At 42.7% G+C, this 20,845-nt stretch overlaps 1 protein-coding gene across 2 annotated transcripts in view; it reads left to right on the forward strand.

Annotated features, from left to right (window-relative positions):
* The window catches only part of LOC110522917 (hamartin), a 36,541-nt gene extending 25,830 nt beyond the window's left edge, over positions 1-10,711 (forward strand). For both annotated transcript variants that reach the window (XM_036977308.2, XM_090234554.1), the window contains exons 16-22: positions 2,275-2,441; positions 2,792-2,974; positions 3,087-3,197; positions 3,400-3,522; positions 4,552-4,739; positions 4,964-5,137; positions 5,491-10,711. In XM_036977308.2, coding sequence (XP_036833203.2) covers positions 2,275-2,441; positions 2,792-2,974; positions 3,087-3,197; positions 3,400-3,522; positions 4,552-4,739; positions 4,964-5,137; positions 5,491-6,166 — 1,622 coding nt within the window. In that variant the 3' untranslated portion in view covers positions 6,167-10,711. The remainder of the gene's footprint in view (positions 1-2,274; positions 2,442-2,791; positions 2,975-3,086; positions 3,198-3,399; positions 3,523-4,551; positions 4,740-4,963; positions 5,138-5,490) is intronic.
* The last annotated feature ends 10,134 nt before the right edge of the window (positions 10,712-20,845 follow it).

Here is a 20,845-nt window from a genome sequence, read left to right on the forward strand (position 1 = left end):
ATATAAGTCATGTATTTTTGATTGTGTGTGTGTGAAGCCAACTCCACAAAGAGCTTGTGGTTAACTTATGTAAGTTCCCTCATGACTCTGAGAGGCCTTTGTGTAAAGTTCTCAGATTTTATCTGCCGGTTTTATTTTATATACACCTACTCAGTTCCCTTTTTTCTGTGTTAGTGTGACTACATACAGTGAACTAGTCATACCACTTTCATACATAACTAAAGGATTATGAATAATCAATGTTCAAGATATTACTTTATGTAGGTGTTATGTACTGTGTATGTGGGCCTGATGAAATTAGTGCTAATGAACCATAGAAACAAAGCTATATCTACATATTGAACATTACTACTGTTTGAGCCCAGAATAGCATTAGGAGAGGGTTAGAAATACAATCAATCCATCATATTGAACAGTACTACTGTTTGAGCCCAGAATAGCATTAGGAGAGGGTTAGAAATACAATCAATCCATCATATTGAACAGTACTACTGTTTGAGCCCAGAATAGCATTAGGAGAGGGTTAGAAATACAATCAATCCATCATATTGAACAGTACTACTGTTTGAGCCCAGAATAGCATTAGGAGAGGGTTAGAAATACAATCAATCCATCATATTGAACAGTACTACTGTTTGAGCCCAGAATAGCATTAGGAGAGGGTTAGAAATACAATCAATCCATCATATTGAACAGTACTACTGTTTGAGCCCAGAATAGCATTAGGAGAGGGTTAGAAATACAATCAATCCATCATATTGAACATTACTACTGTTTGAGCCCAGAATAGCATTAGGAGAGGGTTAGAAATACAATCAATCCATCATATTGAACAGTACTACTGTTTGAGCCCAGAATAGCATTAGGAGAGGGTTAGAAATACAATCAATCCATCATATTGAACAGTACTACTGTTTGAGCCCAGAATAGCATTAGGAGAGGGTTAGAAATACAATCAATCCATCATATTGAACAGTACTACTGTTTGAGCCCAGAATAGCATTAGGAGAGGGTTAGAAATACAATCAATCCATCATATTGAACAGTACTACTGTTTGAGCCCAGAATAGCATTAGGAGAGGGTTAGAAATACAATCAATCCATCATATTGAACAGTACTACTGTTTGAGCCCAGAATAGCATTAGGAGAGGGTTAGAAATACAATCAATCCATCATATTGAACAGTACTACTGTTTGAGCCCAGAATAGCATTAGGAGAGGGTTAGAAATATAATCAATCCATCATATTGAACAGTACTACTGTTTGAGCCCAGAATAGCATTAGGAGAGGGTTAGAAATACAATCAATCCATCATATTGAACATTACTACTGTTTGAGCCCAGAATAGCATTAGGAGAGGGTTAGAAATACAATCAATCCATCATATTGAACAGTACTACTGTTTGAGCCCAGAATAGCATTAGGAGAGGGTTAGAAATGCAATCAATCCATCATATTGAACAGTACTACTGTTTGAGCCCAGAATAGCATTAGGAGAGGGTTAGAAATACAATCAATCCATCATATTGAACAGTACTACTGTTTGAGCCCAGAATAGCATTAGGAGAGGGTTAGAAATACAATCAATCCATCATATTGAACATTACTACTGTTTGAGCCCAGAATAGCATTAGGAGAGGGTTAGAAATACAATCAATCCATCATATTGAACAGTACTACTGTTTGAGCCCAGAATAGCATTAGGAGAGGGTTAGAAATACAATCAATCCATCATATTGAACAGTACTACTGTTTGAGCCCAGAATAGCATTAGGAGAGGGTTAGAAATACAATCAATCCATCATATTGAACAGTACTACTGTTTGAGCCCAGAATAGCATTAGGAGAGGGTTAGAAATACAAGCAATCCATCATATTGAACAGTACTACTGTTTGAGCCCAGAATAGCATTAGGAGAGGGTTAGAAATACAATCAATCCATCATATTGAACAGTACTACTGTTTGAGCCCAGAATAGCATTAGGAGAGGGTTAGAAATACAATCAATCCATCATATTGAACATTACTACTGTTTGAGCCCAGAATAGCATTAGGAAAGGGTTAGAAATACAATCAATCCATCATAAACTTCACATCTACCCAGTGAAAAAACCCACAACTTGTACAATGTGGAGTTAACAGTTAACTCCCGCAAACAATGTGCTCAAAGTTCCTTGTTGACATTGCATGAGAAGAACCAAATTAATTCAGTATTATCATTTTATGACTGTCATCATTTTCCTGGTTGTTGCTTTGTGCCTGTCCCCCCCAGGCACGGCGCCGCTGGACGAGCTGCACACGTTGCGTAGCCAGCTGCTCCTGCTGCACAGCCAGCTGCTGTACGAACGCTACAAGCGAGAGCAGCACGCCGTCCGCAACCGACGCCTACTGCGACGCGTCATCAACGCCACCGCACTGGAGGAACAGAACAACGCCATGGTAATAAATGCACCAGATCCTCCCCTCCTGGATTTGTCCTGTAGCTTCTCAGAACTAGTGTGAATTGGTTGGGAGGTAGTGGTGTTGGAATCGTGGCTTTCTAAGACGGTTATCTTTGAAAGTATCACGAAGTAGATGTTTTGATAAGTATCACAAAACAGGAGCCTGCTCTTGATCCATTTCGCTCACCGACTTTGTTGCTTGTAGTGGCTCAGTAGAGTAGGTTTTCCTCTGTTGCATATGGTGAAAAAAAGTTTCCCAAATGAGCTGTTTTATTAAATCCTATGCCGTTGTAGATTTCGTCAAACGGTGAGTGGTCTGTCATCCTCTCTCACTGTATCTGCCTGCAGAAGGACCAGCTGAACCTCCAGAGTGTGGACATCATGTCTCTGAAGGAGAGTCTGCAGGTGGAGCAGCAGCGCTGCAGACAGCTGTGGGACGACCGAGAGACCGTGGTCACCAGACTACACAGCCAGGTCCGCCAGCTACAACAGGGCCGGGACGACTACTACACCAAGAACCAGGAACTACAGGTAGACGCATGACTACATTTACACATGCATGTGCGCACACACAAACGCATAGAATAATGTATATCAAATCTTCCATACACTATATTGTACCCTCTCTGATGATCCTTTCCAGAGTCAGTTGAATGAGTATCAGAAGAAGATGAATGAGCTGGAGGCAGATCTGCAGAGGTCCAACAACAAGGTGTGTCACACGGGGCACCTTCTCAACCAGATGACTACCAAGGTGAGGCACCTCATCTAGTTCTACTTGCTCTGCTGCTGTAAAATCAATCAACATGGATAAACGGCTTGCCACTTGTAGTAAATCAGATGCTGTATGTGCAAAGATAAAAGGACTAAGAACATAGTGTATCCATAAATAAACCAAACCGAGGGCTTTGTTGGGTTTGTCTCCATTCTGATTGGTTGTCCCATGTGTCCTACAGCTGAGCACCAGTGAGCGCACCCAGCAGCAGATGAGCTTCCTGAACAAGCAGCTGCTGCTCCTGGGGGAGGCCCACAAGCTGGCTGAACAGCGGCAGCAGCACACAGGCTCAGACAATGCCATGGTAAGGGAGCAAGGGCCACTGAGAACATATAGGAGGAACTTAGGGTGAAAAGAGGAACAGAATCAGTACTACTGCATGGGTAAAAGCTGTATTAATCAAAGTTGCTATCGATGTCTCCGCCATGACAGAACACCTGTCTTCCATATTGTGTTCCATTGCATTCTGGTAAAAGTTGTCAGGGACGTATGTATTTGGAGAGGAACAACAACCTGTAGAGGCCCACGGTGGATGTGTCATAGTATGTGTGGTAATAAAGCCTAGCAGTCAAACAGGGAAATGGTTCCAATAGTTTTTCCACCTTTAATTTTTCCGTTGGATTTGATAACCGTGTAAATCTCTCTAAGACAAGATGGCTGTAAAAAATATATATATATTTATTTTATTTATTTATTTATTTATACTCTTGGGTTTGAAAATGCTCATTAGCATCAAAGTAGATATCATGCAAGACTACAAATCCCTACAAGCTCCTGCATGTCATCTTTAGCTGACACCTTTGCTAAACAGGTATTGTGTAATTTTAAAACCTACCCAAGACAGTTCACAGAATTGTACATTTTATAGAAGTTGCCAATTTATTCATTACTACATTTAGTTAACATTAGATAGTTAACCCAGAGATTCTTACCTTTGCCTCGATTTGGCAGTCTCATCCAGACATGGCATTTGTAGTTCTGTATGATGGCCACATTAGCAGCTAATTAGCATTAAAACATTTTTGGGGGGTGTAAATGCAGGCAAATATATTGACATAAGTCACCTTGTCGGAGAGAGATTTACACGGTTATCAAAACGCCACGCCGGGGTAAGCCTACACGAAACACAGCCCTTATTTTAAGTGTTTATAAAATCCGCTACGGAAAAATGAATGGTGGACAATTGGAACTATTTCCCTGTTTGACCGCTAGGTTTTATGGGTACTATGACTCTATGCATACCAGATGATACCTCTCATGGAGGCCACTGGCCAAACCCTGGCCAGACTAGTTTAACAGTTCCCACACCAACACCCTCTCTTTCTCACTGTAGGAGGCCCAGATGGTGCAGGTGTCCTGGGGGAAGGAGGTGGAGAGGCTGAGGCAGAGCCTGCTGCAGCAGGGCCAGAAGCTGGAGGCAGCGCAGCAGCGGGTGGGCGAGCTGGAGACACAGCTCACCAAGAAGGAACACCTCATCGTGGAGCAGAAGAAATTTCTGGAGGACGTCAAGGGCCGGGCCAAGTATGAGAATTCTGGGTTTAGAGGTGGAAAAGGCCTCTAGACTTATTTAGAAGCTCCTTTAGAATGGTGATTTAGGTTCATTGTGTTGTTTTTAAGGTGTTGACCTTTGGATCAACGCAGTTGGTTTGTGGGTTTTTATGCACAACTGTGTGTTTGCACAGCAGCTAGCTCTGTTTTTGTCTCTTAAGTGTGTAATATGATCATGTCCATCTGTCTCTGTGCAGGGGCGAGCTGCAGGCGTCAGACAGCAGGTACCAGGCCCAGAGGAGAGTGACCCAGCTCCTGCAGACGGAGCTGCTGCAGCTCTACAGTAGACTGGAAATGGAGGGTCATGCCACCCTGACCACACCCTCCGCAGGGGGCAGCAGTACCGATCCTGGCCCTCCTATAGACTCTAGGTGAGATGGCAGTCGAACTGTTGACGTTTATGGAATGCACATGCAGAATGGTGTATGTGCCATTAGAAGCTAAATGTATATTTAAGCAATAAGGCCCAAGGAGGTGTGGTATGTGGCCAATATACCACGACTAAGGGCTGTTTTGCATGCCGCAAGTGCCTGGATACAGCCCTTAGCCTTGGTATATTGGTCATATACCTCAAACCCTGAGGTGCCTTATTGCTATTATAAACTGGTTACCAATGTAATTTGAGCTTCTGATATGCCACCAGTATTCAGGGCTTGAACCACCGTTTATAATTGAAAGTAATCCCCTTCCATGTTTTCCTCCCTTGTCTCCATGGTAATGGCAGTATCATGGAGCCAGATGGACCCGTCACATCAGGAACCAATGAGTGGTCAGATAACGGCAGACCACCTCAGTCCCCACGACGCAACGGCAGCACTTTATCTCCAGGGCAACCTATGGCGAACAACCCCCCTAAGAAGCTCCCTGTCAACTCGGTCAACGGCACCCAGGAAGTCCCCAAGCCTCTCCTTGTGGAGCCTTCCTGTACCCATGCCCCCCCACTGCCCCCCGACGCCACCCCCCTTACTGTTGGCTCCTACCCCAGCGCCAAGAGCTTCCTGGGCATGCGGGCGCGAGAGCTGTTCCGGAACAAGAGCGAGAGCCAGTGTGACGAGGAGCCGCCACCCCCCCGCCTGGCCGGCCTTTCACAGGGCCTGAAGACTGAGCTGTGTGTGGAGCCCTCATTTCCTCCACTGGGGAATTCTCTGACGTGTCCTGTCTCTAACCCTGTCCTTAACCTTACCTTTTCCCCTGCCCTTGCCTCTATACTGGGTGCCCCTCTCACTGTGCCCGTGAAGGAGCACCTGCCTGAAACCAAGCAGAGAGCTACCAAGCAGGAGAGTACCAGACGGAAGATGGGAGGAGCAAGGGGAGGGGGAGTGGTGGCGGCCAGTTCAGCACGACCTAGACAGCAACTAAGGATCATGGACTACAACGAAACGCATCACAAGCACAGTTAAAATACAAGAACTGAGAGAGGATGGAGAGGAGAGTAGAACAAGTGCTTGGCCGGAGCAAGAGCTCCTAACAGTAAGAGGTTTGAGACGAAGCTCTTTTTTAAATTCAGTGTTATTTATCCCATTCCCTCAAGTGGACAACAGGATTTGAACCAATGATTTGATTTACTCCCTTATCAAATGCAAAGTTGGGAAGGAAGGTTTAAATAAGGACGTAATGTCACAATATACCAGCAGAGACCACTATCTTTATCTGCTTCGATTTCACTTATACATTTGGGAGTTTTTCAAACTATTTCATATAGAGACACCATATTTCCAAATCCGTTACTTGACGTTATAAAAAAACACATCAAAACAAATTAGTCTTGTAGGGTGTTTCTGAAAGCCTGGTTTTGGTTAACTAATGTCCCTCTTGAGCACCTGTACTGATGTTGTGTGAGGAGGGGGGTGGGGTGATCCTCAAGGCTTGGAGAGTAGATGTACCAAGCATGGGATTGTTGTCTGTAATTCCAACTCCTCTGCTGTTCTTGGGGAGGAATCAGGGATTTTGACTGTTGCTACAGTATAGTTTATATACAATGCAAGAGGATTGCTTTTCCATGCTAATTTCATTAGGCCTGAATTCCTGACAGAAATGTCCTTTAGTGTGTGGGTCGTTCCACCAATTCGGTGTAACCATGCCAAAAAAACGTTTGAATTTCTCCTCATTTTAACATTGTCATAAAGAGCACATGTTAAATTAAAGAGATAAAATAATTACTATAGTAAGTGCCAAATAAAGTAACAGGGTTGACTATTTCATCTTAAATCAGCCATAAATCCCCTTGTGACAGGAGGAATGGAAGCTTGTTGTGTGCAACAGAGTAGTAATTGAATACAAGCTTCACATTTGTACTTTTTGTTAAAACATTTCTAGCCTGTCTATCTAAGGGTGACAGGGTTGATGTGTTATGCTTGACCCACTCAATTTTCCACCACAAAAAACTGAAAATGACAAAAGAGTAGAACCAATTCAACTGCTTTTACACTGTATTGACTTACATGTTCAATGTTTCTATTGAAAAAAAAAAGGAAAGTTTCATATTAAAACGAGAGTTCAGTTCACGTAACAGGGCTGACCTTAAAATGCGGGACAGATGTAAATGAATCACCAATCACATTAAATACACTGCTCAAAAAAATAAAGGGAACACTAACATAACACATCCTAGATCTGAATGAATTCAATATTCTTTACATAGTTGAAAGTGCTGACAACAAAATCACACAAATGATCAATGGAAATCAAATGTATCAACCCATGGAGGTTTGGATTTGGAGTCTTACTCAAAATTAAAGTGGAAAACCACACTACAGGCTGATCCAGCTTTGATGTAATGTCCTTAAAACAAGTCAAAATGAGGCTCAGTAGTGTGTGTGTGGCCTCCACGTGCCTGAATGACCTCCCTACAACGCCTGGGCATGCTCCTGATGAGGTGGCGGATGGTCTCCTGAGGGATCTCCTCCCAGACCTGGACTAAAGCATCCGCCAACTCCTGGACAGTCTGTGGTGCAACGTGGCGTTGGTGGATGGAGCGAGACATGATGTCCCAGATGTGCTCAATTGGATTCAGGTCTGGGGAACGGGCGGGCCAGTCCATAGCATCAATGCCTTCCTCTTGCAGGAACTGCTGACACACTCCAGCCACATGAGGTCTAGCATTGTCTTGCTTTAGGAGGAACCCAGGGCCAACCGCACCAGCATATGGTCTCACAAGGGGTCTGAGGATCTCATCTCGGTACCTAATGGCAGTCAGGCTACCTCTGGCGAGCACATGGAGGGCTGTGCGGCCTCCCAAAGAAATGCCGCCCCACACCATGACTGTACCACCGCCAAACCTGTCATGCTGGAGGATGTTGCAGGCAGCAGAACGTTCTCCACGGCGTCTCCAGACTGTCACGTCTGTCACATGTGCTCAGTGTGAACCTGCTTTCATCTGTGAAGAGCACAGGGCGCCAGTGGCGAATTTGCCAATCTTGGTGTTCTCTGGCAAATGAAAAACGTCCTGCACGGTGTTGGGCTGTAAGCACAACCCCCACCTGTGGACATCGGGCCCTCATACCACCCTCATGGAGTCTGTTTCTGACCGTTTGAGCAGACACATGCACATTTGTGCCTGCTGGAGGTCATTTTGCAGGGCTCTGGCAGTGCTCCTCCTGCTCCTCCTTGCACAAAGGCGGAGGTAGCGGTCCTGCTGCTGGGTTGTTGCCCTCCTACGGCCTCCTCCACGTCTCCTGATGTACTGGCCTGTCTCCTGGTAGCGCCTCCATGCTCCTGACACTACGCTGACAGACACAGCAAACCTTCTTGCCACAGCTCGCATTGATGTGCCATCCTGGATGAGCTGCACTACCTGAGCCACTTGTGTGGGTTGTAGACTTCGTCTCATGCTACCACTAGAGTGAAAGCACCGCCAGCATTCAAAAGTGACCAAAACATCAGCCAGGAAGCATAGGAACTGAGAAGTGGTCTGTGGTCCCCACCTGCAGAACCACTCCTTTATTGGGGGTGTCTTGCTAATTGCCTATAATTTCCACCTGTTGTTTATTCCATTTGCACAACAGCATGTGAAATGTATTGTCAATCAGTGTTGCTTCCTAAGTGGACAGTTTGATTTCACAGAAGTGTGATTGACTTGGAGTTACATTATGTTGTTTAAGTGTTCCCTTTATTTTTTTGAGCAGTGTAAATGATCTTCAGAAATGACTTTGTCAAAGCAACAAAATAACTAGGGCTTTACAATGATGATGGAAATTTGGAGAAATGTTGGGATTTAGTGGATTAAAATCTTCCTAGAAGTCACATGGTGCACGGAGGGACATGTCAAAATGCTGAAAAGTATTTATTCATATAAAAAATGGGATTTATTGAATTCTCCATTTGGTCTATAATAAAGGGCACTTCATTTAATATAACAGGCTTTTGAAATTCAATATCGGTGCAAAAGAATGTCTACTTAAAATATCAAAGGGCACCCTTTGCAGAACAGCCCATGTGTTGAAGACAGACAGACTGAGTTTGTTTGTTTGCCGAGTTTGTATGTATGCAAGTGTATGCTGTTTAAGTCCAGTTGCAATAAGAAAAATGTGCAACATTTAGAAATGCTTTTTTATAAGTTATTTTTTTTAAACAATTTATTTCATGATCACTCCCATCCCTAAGTTGTCCTAGCCTTGCGAGGGGCTTTGCTACCTGTAAGGAGAAGGATTTTGGGGATATATTCCATATACATTCCTGTTAGTGTTGATGAACGTTACTGAAACTTTCAAACATTTATTATCAAGCTGGAATATTGATATCACAACAGCATTTTGTTAAGAGTTCAAAAATACCTGCAAGGTTCTGCAACTTATGTTGCTCACGATATCCACATCTTGAAATTAGGTCACACTCATGCTATGTTCGTTTCAGCAAATTATTTGCAAAACATCTCACTGAATAAAGCAGTGTATTCTGTTCAAGTTCACTTACAGAAAGATACTTTGAACGTGCCAAACATTTTAATCAGATACTAAATACAACCATTTCAGAATGACACGTTCACCTCAAGTGTTTCTATTATGTATCTGGGCAGGGCTGGGTAGGTTCCTTTCTAAATGTAAGACGTTACTCGTCACTTGTTCAAAATTGTAATCAGTAATGTAATTTTTGGATAACCCAAACTCCGTAACGTAATCTGATTACTTTCCCCATAAGAGGCATAAGAAGAATACAAAAAGGATCCATTGAACGCATTTGTGTCATAGTGGTCTCTGACTTGTGGTCAGATTTGCTCCAGAGGAACAAACTTTAAATTGAGCCTTTTTTTCAATGCTGAATTGAAACAGAAAGATGTTAATGTTTTACACAACATCCTTTTTAAAGTAATCAAGTTTTTTTTTTTTTAGGTATCTGTAATCTGATTACAACATTTTTGCCAGTAACGTAACTGATTACAGTTCATTTTAAAAAGTCACTCCCCAACCCTGTGTCTCGGTATCCCTCGAATGCTGCATAAAAGGTTTACATGTGTCATCTGTTTTCTGAGAACAGAACAAAAACAGAAGTCTCTGCCAATTGATTCTTATTGGTCCTACTGACCTTTGGCAGTCAGATTTGCCTCTATTATATATATATATATATATATATATATATATAATTTTTTTTTTTTTTTTTTTCAGTAGAAAGTGGAAGAATTTTACTTTGTGGACATTGAAAGTTGGGTCCTTCCATGTGTTGAAATGGTTATAAATCCTGTTGTCCACTGAACTTCAGCTGTCATTCCCTCTGCCTTGCTATCTAAAGCATGTTCAACAATCCACTTTAATGCCAACAGTACAGTATAGTAGTAGGAACTACAACAAACCAAGATGGATCAAGCGTGAACTGAATGGAAAGCTTGAGTTGGGACTCCTTTTGGAGTTGGAGATTTTGAAAAAAGGCAAAAAACAAAGTTATTTAAAGCAGTTGCTTGTGTTTTAACTGTGAATAATAAAATAAAATCATCTTCAATGTTTTGCACTACAGATCCTCTTAATGTTTTTCTTTTTCATGAAATGTTCTATAATCATAAAACTAAGGGACAGATTGCAATTTACTGGGGGGGAGGGTAGTTAAAAAAAACAATGTATTGGGCACAGGGGAGGGTAGTTTGTTTTTTTCCTCCCCCTTGTTTACATTCGCTCTTTTGCAGGGTTTACCATATTTCTCCCATCCTAGCCACATTTTTGAATCTGCTTACATGCGCCTCCCCTATATCAAGGTGCTTTGGTACTTCCCTAATGCACTATGCTTTACCATGTGCTAACTTTTTTTACTACAGTAAAGGTCAATATAGTCTAATAGTCCATCCTGCCCTCTTTACACCATTCATAGTGGCAATTGTGGTTGGTGGATTGTTTGTCCATATCTGCAATAGGCTGCCTAGCAGTCATACTACACAACATTCAAAGCTGCATAATTTTTTTATATTAATCGACAAGAACCAATAGGAATAACTGATAGGCAGCGGAGAGGCCAAGTGCACCATTGCGCATGAAAGAACAGTGAAGACATGAGACGCACAGCTCAAAAATCTAGACTAGCCTACAATACCACAATGCAATGAAGAATTGCATTATTGCTTTCAAGTGAGTACAACATTCGATCCTACTCTAGGCACCAGTGAAAATGTCATTTGAATAACGGCGCCAAAGGCCCTGTGATTTGAATATTTCATTCAATTTGGAACAGTCGTTGGTCTACTCAACATTTTTATAAGGACTAGAAAGGCACAGTAGCAGGCCAGTGACTATGTTTACTTCTGGTACCGAATGTTCTGTCTTGCAGATCATTCTCACAAGTCGTCCAAAAATAATGTGGCCACATATGCTCCCGGCAGGCCCAGTTATTCAGGAAAGCTTAACACCTGCTCTGCCTCCTCTCCAATCAAAGCGGCTATTCGTAACGCTTCATTATAGCCTACATATTTAACATTTCACTTTAATGTATTACCTTTTTTATAAGTGGCAAAAACTCGACCAGTCACAATGTTTGAATCTGATAAGGCTACTTCAAAAGTCTCCTGTAGCCATGAACCTGTTCATCCAAAATGTCATTCCGGCGTCCTCAAAATGGCTTGACCTTAACCAGGTTTCAATCAAACCTTTATGTAACCTACATGTCTGATAAATGTCACATCTTGGGAAAGCATGCAGTTTATTAGGCTACAGATGAAATAAGTTATGAACGTCACAGGGTGGCGAAAGTGCGCAGTGATAATGTTGATTCTCCTTTCAATAAATATCAAGGGTCTTATTCTGGTGACATGATGATCAATGCTTGGCTGCCAATTGACAATCTCGCACTTTTGTCTCATTTTGTTATTAATTTAATGTAGTAGGCTATACATGTACTACAGTGCATTCGGAAAGTATTCAGACCCTTTGACTTTATAGCATACGTTACATACTTATTCTAAAATGTATTAAATAGTATTTCTCAATCTACACACACTAACCCATAATGGCAAGGCAAAAAAGTTTTAGACATTTTGGCAAATGTATAATTTAAAAAAATTACATTTACATAAGTATTCAGACCCTGTACTCAGTGCTTTGTTGAAGCACCTTTTGGCAGCGATTACAGCCTCAAGTCTTGGGGATAACGCTACAAGCTTGGCACACCTGTATTTGGGGAGTTTCTCCCATTCTCCGCAGATCCTCTTAAACTCTGTAAGGTTGGATGGGGAGCGTCGCTGCACAGCTATTTTCAGGTCTCTCCAGAGATGTTCGATCGGGTTCAAGTCCGGGCTCTGGCTGGGCCGTTTCAAGGACATTCAAAGACTTGTCCCGAAGCCACTCCTGCATTGTCTTGGTTGTGTGCTTAGGTTCTTTGTCCTGTTGGAAGGTGAACCTTCACCCCAGAGGTCCTGAGCGCTCTGGAGCAGGTTTTCATCAAGAATATCTCCTGTACTCCGTTCACCTCAACCTCAATCCTGACTAGTTTCCCAGTCCCTGCTGCTGAAAAAACATCCCCACAGCATGATGCTGCCACCACCATGCTTCACCATAGGGATGGTGCCAGATTTCCTCCAGACCATTGGACTCTGGAGCAGTGGAAATGCATTTTCTGGAGTGATAAATCACACTTCACTATCTGGCAGTCCGATGGACGAATCTGGGTTGGCGGATGCCACAGGCAGGGAGAGTGAGCTCCTCTGTGGTGGATGGCAACCCTCAACCGTCTGGCCCGTACCCCTATGTGGCATCAACTGTTCCACAAAAGCAAAGTGGATATCCATGTTTATAAACACAGGATCGCTATAGTTGTTATTTGTGGTCGTAAACATTATTTAAGTCTATGAGTGGGGAGAGTGTTCAATTTATTTTACAGTACAAGGGGAGGGTCATGTGAAAATATTTATGTTGGACCAGCCCCCCACCCCCAGTAAATATAGATATGTCCCTAACTTCAACCAAGGGTAAAAGTGACCACTAAACATAATTCTCTATCTTATTCCCCACTAGAGAGCACTGTTGTTCCAAACACTTAGCCTTTTTCCTGCAGTGGTTCAATCAACAGGTAAGCCAAGCTGGTAGATGGGATGTATAGTTGATGATTGGAGCTAACAAGTCCTTAGACAATTATTGCCAAGTTCAAAATACTGTCAGTGGTAGCTACAGGATATATTTAAAATGTTCGATTCTGTTATTTAGCTGTTGCATTATTCCTGGTCTAATCTATGGTGATGGTTAGTGGTACAAAAAGACAGCAAAGAATGTAATAGCCATGTTTCAAACTAGCTCAATTGTATAACACTTCAACCTAAATAGTTTAATGGCTGCTCAGCCTATTACCTATTTCTACATTTCTCTCCTTCCTATTAACCAAAACGTGTTTTTTATTTTGTACATTTCTAGTCCATATTTTAACATATTGGGCAAAGAGATTAACTGAATAGTGACAGTTGTTGTGTGCAGATATTCAGTGTGTGTGTGTGTCGTCGACAAAGCTCAGTTTTATGGGTTAATGCTACGGTCCTATGTGTATATCGTTTCGGGAAAGGAAAGGAATCATTGTGGGTATAACTGAGCAAGTACAATTCGTTTATCAAACGCGTGCCTATGTATTTCATGAGTGAATATAAAACAAAAATGGTCTGATTAATTTACCAGTACTCGGCGGGGTCAGGCAAATTGATGCAGGATAATTGGGCACAGAGGGAATCCTTGGCAATTTGTGATTTCAGACTGTACTCAAGAAATTAGATGTCAGTGCAAATGTGAAATTGCTCCTCAATGTTCTCAAAGATTTCATGAAAATTTAAATATAAATCTTAAGTATTTCCAGCAAAGGGATTTTTCTCTTTTTGCCAACTTGAAATGAGCCCTGTGCAAATGATCTGAATGAGGAAAAGGGGTGCAGAGAAATAAACAGCAGGCTATGCAAAGTAAAGATTGGGCTCCAAGGAGACTGTCTATCTCTTGGCAACAGTAAAGTCCTGTGGTTTCATTCCTTTTAAGAGAATTATTTGGAAATGATTTCATATTTTCAGACATATACACCTGCAATGCAGTGTACTGTATTTCTGAGACTTTGCTACATTTCCTATAACACACAGTTGATTTTCAAACCTTAATTTTACACAAAATTGCAGATCTTTCTTAAAAGGTTCAAACACAGGTGCTTGAGCAACAGAAAACATTGATGTATAAAATTGCAGGCAGACAATGAATCTTTAAATACGGGACGACGTCTCTCTTTTTACAGCAACTATCTCATGCATGATATCCACATTTTCAAACTGGTGAGTCTATTAGATTCATGTGGCCAGTGAAGTTTACAACTTAGCAATACTTAAATTCCTCCTTTTCCTAATGATATCATAATGGGATATTTAATGACCAGGAAAGATGATTTGAAGCAGTCCAGAAGTAGGGTTTCCTCAAGTAAGACTGTTTGAAAAGTCTATAGGCACTTGACAAAGTCCTGTCTCATTATAGTAATGAGTTTGAGATGGTTCATTCTCTCAATTGCACTGGACATCAAACTCAGTTGTACTAATTTGAGCTTTTTTTCTTAAATGATTTAAATAATCTACGTTCATAGAATGTCATTGAAAGACAGAACATACAGTAAGTATCATGATTAGAGCCGGATCAGAATTTCTAGGGACATTTTGAAGATAAGGAATTTATGCAGGATCAAGTTAAAATCATGAATGTTTTAAGTCTCCCTCCAAAAGTCTAGTTATATTTAAATGTTTGTGTTTATTCCACATGGACACACACGGGAAGAAAAATGCTAAACAAGAACATTTTTGGTAAGCATACTACATTCTGACACTGTGGAAAACGGCTTCATTTGTCCTCATTAAAAGCTTAAAAGGCCATGAATAAATAATCTTTAAAGAGGATAATTTTTCATTTTTTTTAAGCGAGGCCTTATGCAAAACACACTACAATAGACTAAATAAATATGCACTATAAAGTCTTTTTTTTATTACACATGCCTTTCCTCCACTATCACATTTAGACAGCTGACATGCACCTCTGCATCAGACTCTACATTGGTTGCTGTTTTTGGTGGAAAAAATTGGACCTCTGAGAGGAGAGTTAATGCAATTAAATGAGGGTGGTGAGGCTCTCCCACTTTCTCTCTCTCTCGAATCAGTAAGCAAAGCAGATTCAAAACTTAAAAAAGGAAAGAAGAAAAGAGAAGAGGAGCATGCACAGGCCAATCCCTATGGTTTAATTATTTTAATTATCTTTCTTCTTTCAGCTTTCCTAAAAAAAAAAGAGGCCATTAAAGGATGCCCGTTTGGGTTAATGTGATTAAAAAAACAAGATGGAGGGGAAGATGAAAGGCTGCAGATGTCAGAGCTAATCAGGGGAGTTAAAACTGCTATTTGTGAACTGGGACGGTTGTTAAAGTGAGTAGAAAGTGTTTTTTTCCTTCACTTCAAAACACCTATTTCCTCATTCTCTGTTAAAACTTCAGTCAAACAGAGAAGCTCTCTTCACTCTCCCCACAGCACACTGCCAGTGTATTGACTGACACAGTGCTTGATATTCCAGTGTGCTCTAGAACACTGAGTCTTGGCAGGAGGGAAGATTGCTGAAAGATTGAGTTTTTCCCATAATGATACTGAGTTTTCATTTAAAAAAGCAATTATATGGGCAAGTGAGTAATATTAGCTTAGCAATTAGCATCACTGAACTATATTACGTTTATGACAGCAGCATTATCAAATGGAGTGTACACCCCTTCATTCAAGTTCTCTCCAACTAATGAGTAAGTTTTCCAGGCTGTAATGTTGCCTCTGCAGCCAAGTTACATGTTTGGTTCAAGCCCACTACCAAGTTTTGTAGACATACTGTTCATCTAGTAATCAGAACATAAACATCTAGTCAAATGAACTATTTGCTGTTATGCTGCATAATATTAGGTCTTACTAAAGATATTCTGTTTTGAGAGCTTGACATTTGTTATTGCCAGAGTGAACACAAAACCAGCACAGGTGTTGAGCCACAGCACGGAGAGGAAAAAAACCCAAAGATCTACTTTCAAACTAAATCAAGCATAAGGAATGTCCTGTGTGTGTGTAGAGAGATGGATGGGAGCCCATGTAATATTAAAACGCCGTGTCTGGCAATGCCAACAGTGCCACTCCTTTCCACGGCTCCCGCCCTCCCTGCTTCCCGGCCATCGGCTCTTCCCTCAAGGTGACACTTCAAAGCAGGCACACAGACGTGGCAGGCCTTGCTGCCGGCATGGAGCCAGCCCCCACCCTTCGCCTTACTCCCTCCTGCCCCCCTCTATCCCCTCCTCTCCTCAAAGACGCAGCGCGTACCCCCGCTGGGCCAGGTCAGCGCCAAGATCCACACCGATTGCCACTCGGGAGCCGCTGTCAAAAACTACCCACAACCTTAATTAATAACAGTCCATTCCTATTGCAAACACTTGGAATCTAGCTGCATTTTATGGGGGATGGTTTGTGGGATGGATACAAACCATAAGAATTTTGATGATTGGATTCTATAGAGTATGCATTATTCTCAGTGTTTCCATTGCCTACAGTATTTTACATGTCTGTGCCTTTAGTTGTTCTCTTTGGGGTGTCCTCTGGATGATTGGAACATATTGGGTAGCAGCATCTAAGATTGAATAAAAGAATAAGGACTGCCCTCCTAGGCTTCTCTTTCTGACACAAGGAACTTCAGATTGTCATTGCACGCACACACACACACATACATACGCACGCACACACACACTCACTCACCACTTTCTGCATCAGCTGGGCTTGGGCCTATAATCACCTCTCAAACCTGGAGGGAGAATTTTATGGAGCACACCATGATCGATATTTGACGATCCGTCCTCCCACATCAACCCCAAATAAAAGGAGAGAGCAGGAGACAAGGCAGTGGAGGGAGGTCGCGGGGAGGTCTGCCGCGGCCTGTTTGATGTTTGTGGAAGTGCTCATCAGTGTGTAGAGTGGGCCTCACCTCTGCTGTGAAGGAAACAGCAGGTCACTCCTGTCTCACCCCGCGCAGTGCACGGCTGATTGTCTCACTGTTGGGGCGTGTGGATTGGTTTTTCCACGACGAGAAGACATGCATCCTTACGGCAAGCTGGGCTCCAGTTTTAATAGGGCCTGGGCTCCAGCACCTTGGTTCTTGCTCAGACCTGCAGGTTGATGAGGGGGAACTCGTACAGTTTTGGCTGCCTCCCTCCTTGTAGCCTGGAATCTGTATTTTCATTCACTGCATGTGGCGCAGCTACCTAGAAATTCTTATTTCATTTTGCCTTTTTTAGGCTCCATTGAAAGGCTCAATGGAAATGGCGCTCATGTGAATCAATAGTCATAGTTAATAGTGTCATGACCTATAGAGGCTACCTTTTCACATGACAACCAAAAGGTTGGCCATGAGAACATTTACGGTAGTTAGGGCAGGATGTTGGACATTTAGACACCTTATGTTTAATTAGGTTGTAATACGTGTGGCAATATCAGCTCAGCTAATGGAGAACCTCCACCTGATAAGGACTCGATGTCCCAATTCCACAGCCATTCAGCCTATCAGGCTGCATTCTCAGCTCGTCCACTAGCTAGTGCACTGCAAACAAACTGGGGAGACTGTAGTAGGCCCAAATCATTGCAATTAGTACACTTACTGCACAGCTAGGGCTGGCATGACAGAGACAGATCCACCCCTGCACTGCAGTGTCTTTTATACTAGGTCCATTTTAGCCAGCATGAACACTAAGGAAACTATTGACTTAATTAGCTTTTGGCATGGTCTGTTTGGAATGTATGCTGTGTTATGAGAAATAGTATAATAGTATTTACAGTATCATTTCACACATGTTCTCTGTCATTATCTCACGTTAGGCGACCTAACAAATCAGCCATGGCTTTTTAATAAACAGAGCTTTACCCACAGACATCCATCCGTCATTGGCACCCATGTTGAAGAAGAGACCTAAAGCACAGCCATTGATTCATTGGGCTCAGCCCATATCCGAGGGAATGAGGGGATGCCATAGACTTATGATCAAGTGTGGTGACAAAGGGAGGAAGAGAGCATGCATATGTTAATCCTCTGGCTGAACGTTGATCAAAGGCTGGAACAAGCCTGGCCCTGCTGATTGCCTCGGGGCAAATGATGCTCCTCTCCTGCACTGGGATGGAGTGGAGACAGACGAGGAGTAAACAGAATCAATACATGACGTTTGGGGCCGCAGCACGGGTGAAGGTCAAAGGGGGAGGACGGCGGAGGCATGTGGCGAGGGCTGGAGACCCAGGGTAAGTTGACGGCCAATTTAAGGGAAGCTTCAACTTATGGAAGAGTTGGAGCTTTATTGGTCAGTTCATTGAGAAAAAATATATACAGTACCAGTAAAAAGTTTGGACAAACCTACTCATTCAAGGGTTTTTCTATTTATTATTTTCTACATGGTAGAATAATAGTGAAGACATCAAAACTATGAAATAACACATATGGAATGATGTAGTAACCATAAGTGTTAAACAAAATCAAACTGATTTTTCAAAGTAGCCACCCTTTGTCTTGATGACAGCTTTGCACACTCTTGGCATTCTCTCAACCAGCTTCACCTGGAATGCTTTTCCAACAGTCTTGAAGGAATTCCCACATGTGCTGAGCACTTGCTGGCTGGTTTTCCTTCACTCTGCGGTCCAGCTCATCCCAAACCATCTAAACTGGGTTGAGGTCGGGTGATGGTGGAGGCCAGGTGATCTAATGCAGCACTCCATCACTCTCCTTCTTGGTCAAATAGCCCTTTCACAGCCTGAAGGTGTGTTTTGGGTCATTGTACTGTTGAAAAACAAATGATAGTCCCACTAAGTGCAAACCAGATATGATGACGTATTGCTGCAGAATGCTATGGTAGCCATGCTGGTTAAGTCTGCCTTGAATTATAAATAAATCACAGACAATGTCACCAGCAAAGCACCCCCACACCTCCTCCTCCATGCTTCACAGTGGGAACCACACATGCGGAGATCATCCATTCACCTACTCTGCGTCTCACAAAGACATGTCGGTTGGAACCAAAAATCTAAAATTTGGACTCATCAGACCAAAGGACAGATTTCCACCGGTCTAATGTCCTTTGGTCCTGTTTCTTGGCCCAAGCAAACCTCTTCTTATTGGTGTCCTTTAGTAGTGGCTTCTTTGCAGCAATTCGACCACAAAGGCCTGATTCATGCAGTCTCCTCTGAATAGTTGATGTTGAGATGTGTCTGTTACTTGAACTCTGAAGCATTTGGGCAGCAATTTCTGAGGCTAACTCTAACAAACTTATCCTCTGCATCAGAGGTAACTCTGGGTCTTTTTTTCCTGTGGCGGTCCTCATGAGAGCCAGTGTCATCATATCGCTTGGTAGTTTTTGTGACTGCACTTTCAAAAAAACATAAAGTTCTTGAAATTTACCGTATTGACTGACCATGTCTTAAAGTAATGATGGACTGTCATTTGTCTTTGCCTTTTTGAGCCTTTTTCTTGCCATATTATGGACTTGGTCTTTTACCAAGTAGGGCTATATTCTGTATACCACCCCTACCTGGTCACAACACAACTGATTGGCTCAAATGCAATAAGAAGGAAAGAAATTCCACAAATTAACTTAACAAGGCGGAAGTTCATGGATCCGGAAGACATGCTGCACCATAAACTGGGCCATCTCCTTGGCTGAGGGCAAATTGGGAAGGGGAATGAAATGTGCGGCTTTGGAAAACCTATCCTTAACCGTAAGGATGGTGGTGTTGCCGTCTGATGTGGGGAGACAGTGACGAAGTCCAGGGATATATGGGACTGGGGCGGTGAGAAACAGGGAGTGGTTGAGGCCAGCTGGAACTTGCCGCTGAGTCTTATTCTGTGTGCACACACTGCAAGTGGCGACAAATTCAGAGACATCAGGAACCATGGTGGGCCACCAAAAGCGTTGTCGGATGAAAGTCAGGGTAGGATGGGAGCTGGGATGACAGGTAAGTTTAGTGGACTGATCCCATTGATCCTTATGGTCAGGGTTATGAGGGGGTTGAGATCCATAGGTAACTCCCAAGCTGCAAGCTCGCCTTTAATTTCCTCTGATAATCCATGAAGGAAGATGTCTATCAGGAACTCCATGTTCCAGGCATACGTGCGAAAGTCTACCACACTATGGAATTCTTGACATAATTGAAGTAGCTTCCGAGCCACGCCTCTCCCGGACACCGGAGAATCGAACACCTTTCTCACCTCCGCTACGAAATCCTCCAGATGAAGGCAAATGGTGGATTGTTGCTCCCACTTCACTTTCACTGTAGCCCAAGCAAGAGCCCTTCCAGACATCAAATCAAATTTATTTATATAGCCATTCGTACATCAGCTGATATCTCAAAGTGCTGTACAGAAACCCAGCCTAAAACCCCAAACAGCAAGCAATGCAGGTGTAGAAGCACGGTGGCTAGGAAAAACTCCCTACAAAGGCCAAAACCTAGGAAGAAACCTGGAGAGGAACCAGGCTATGTGGGGTGGCCAGTCCTCTTCTGGCTGTGCCGGGTGGAGATTATAACAGAACATGGCCAAGATGTTCAAATGTTCATAAATGACCAGCATGGTCAAATAATAATAATCACAGGCAGAACAGTTGAAACTGGAGCAGCAGCACGG

This window comes from Oncorhynchus mykiss, chromosome 5, assembly GCF_057628025.1.
Source record: "Oncorhynchus mykiss isolate SJ-2025 chromosome 5, ASM5762802v1, whole genome shotgun sequence".
Lineage (NCBI taxonomy): Eukaryota > Metazoa > Chordata > Actinopteri > Salmoniformes > Salmonidae > Oncorhynchus > Oncorhynchus mykiss.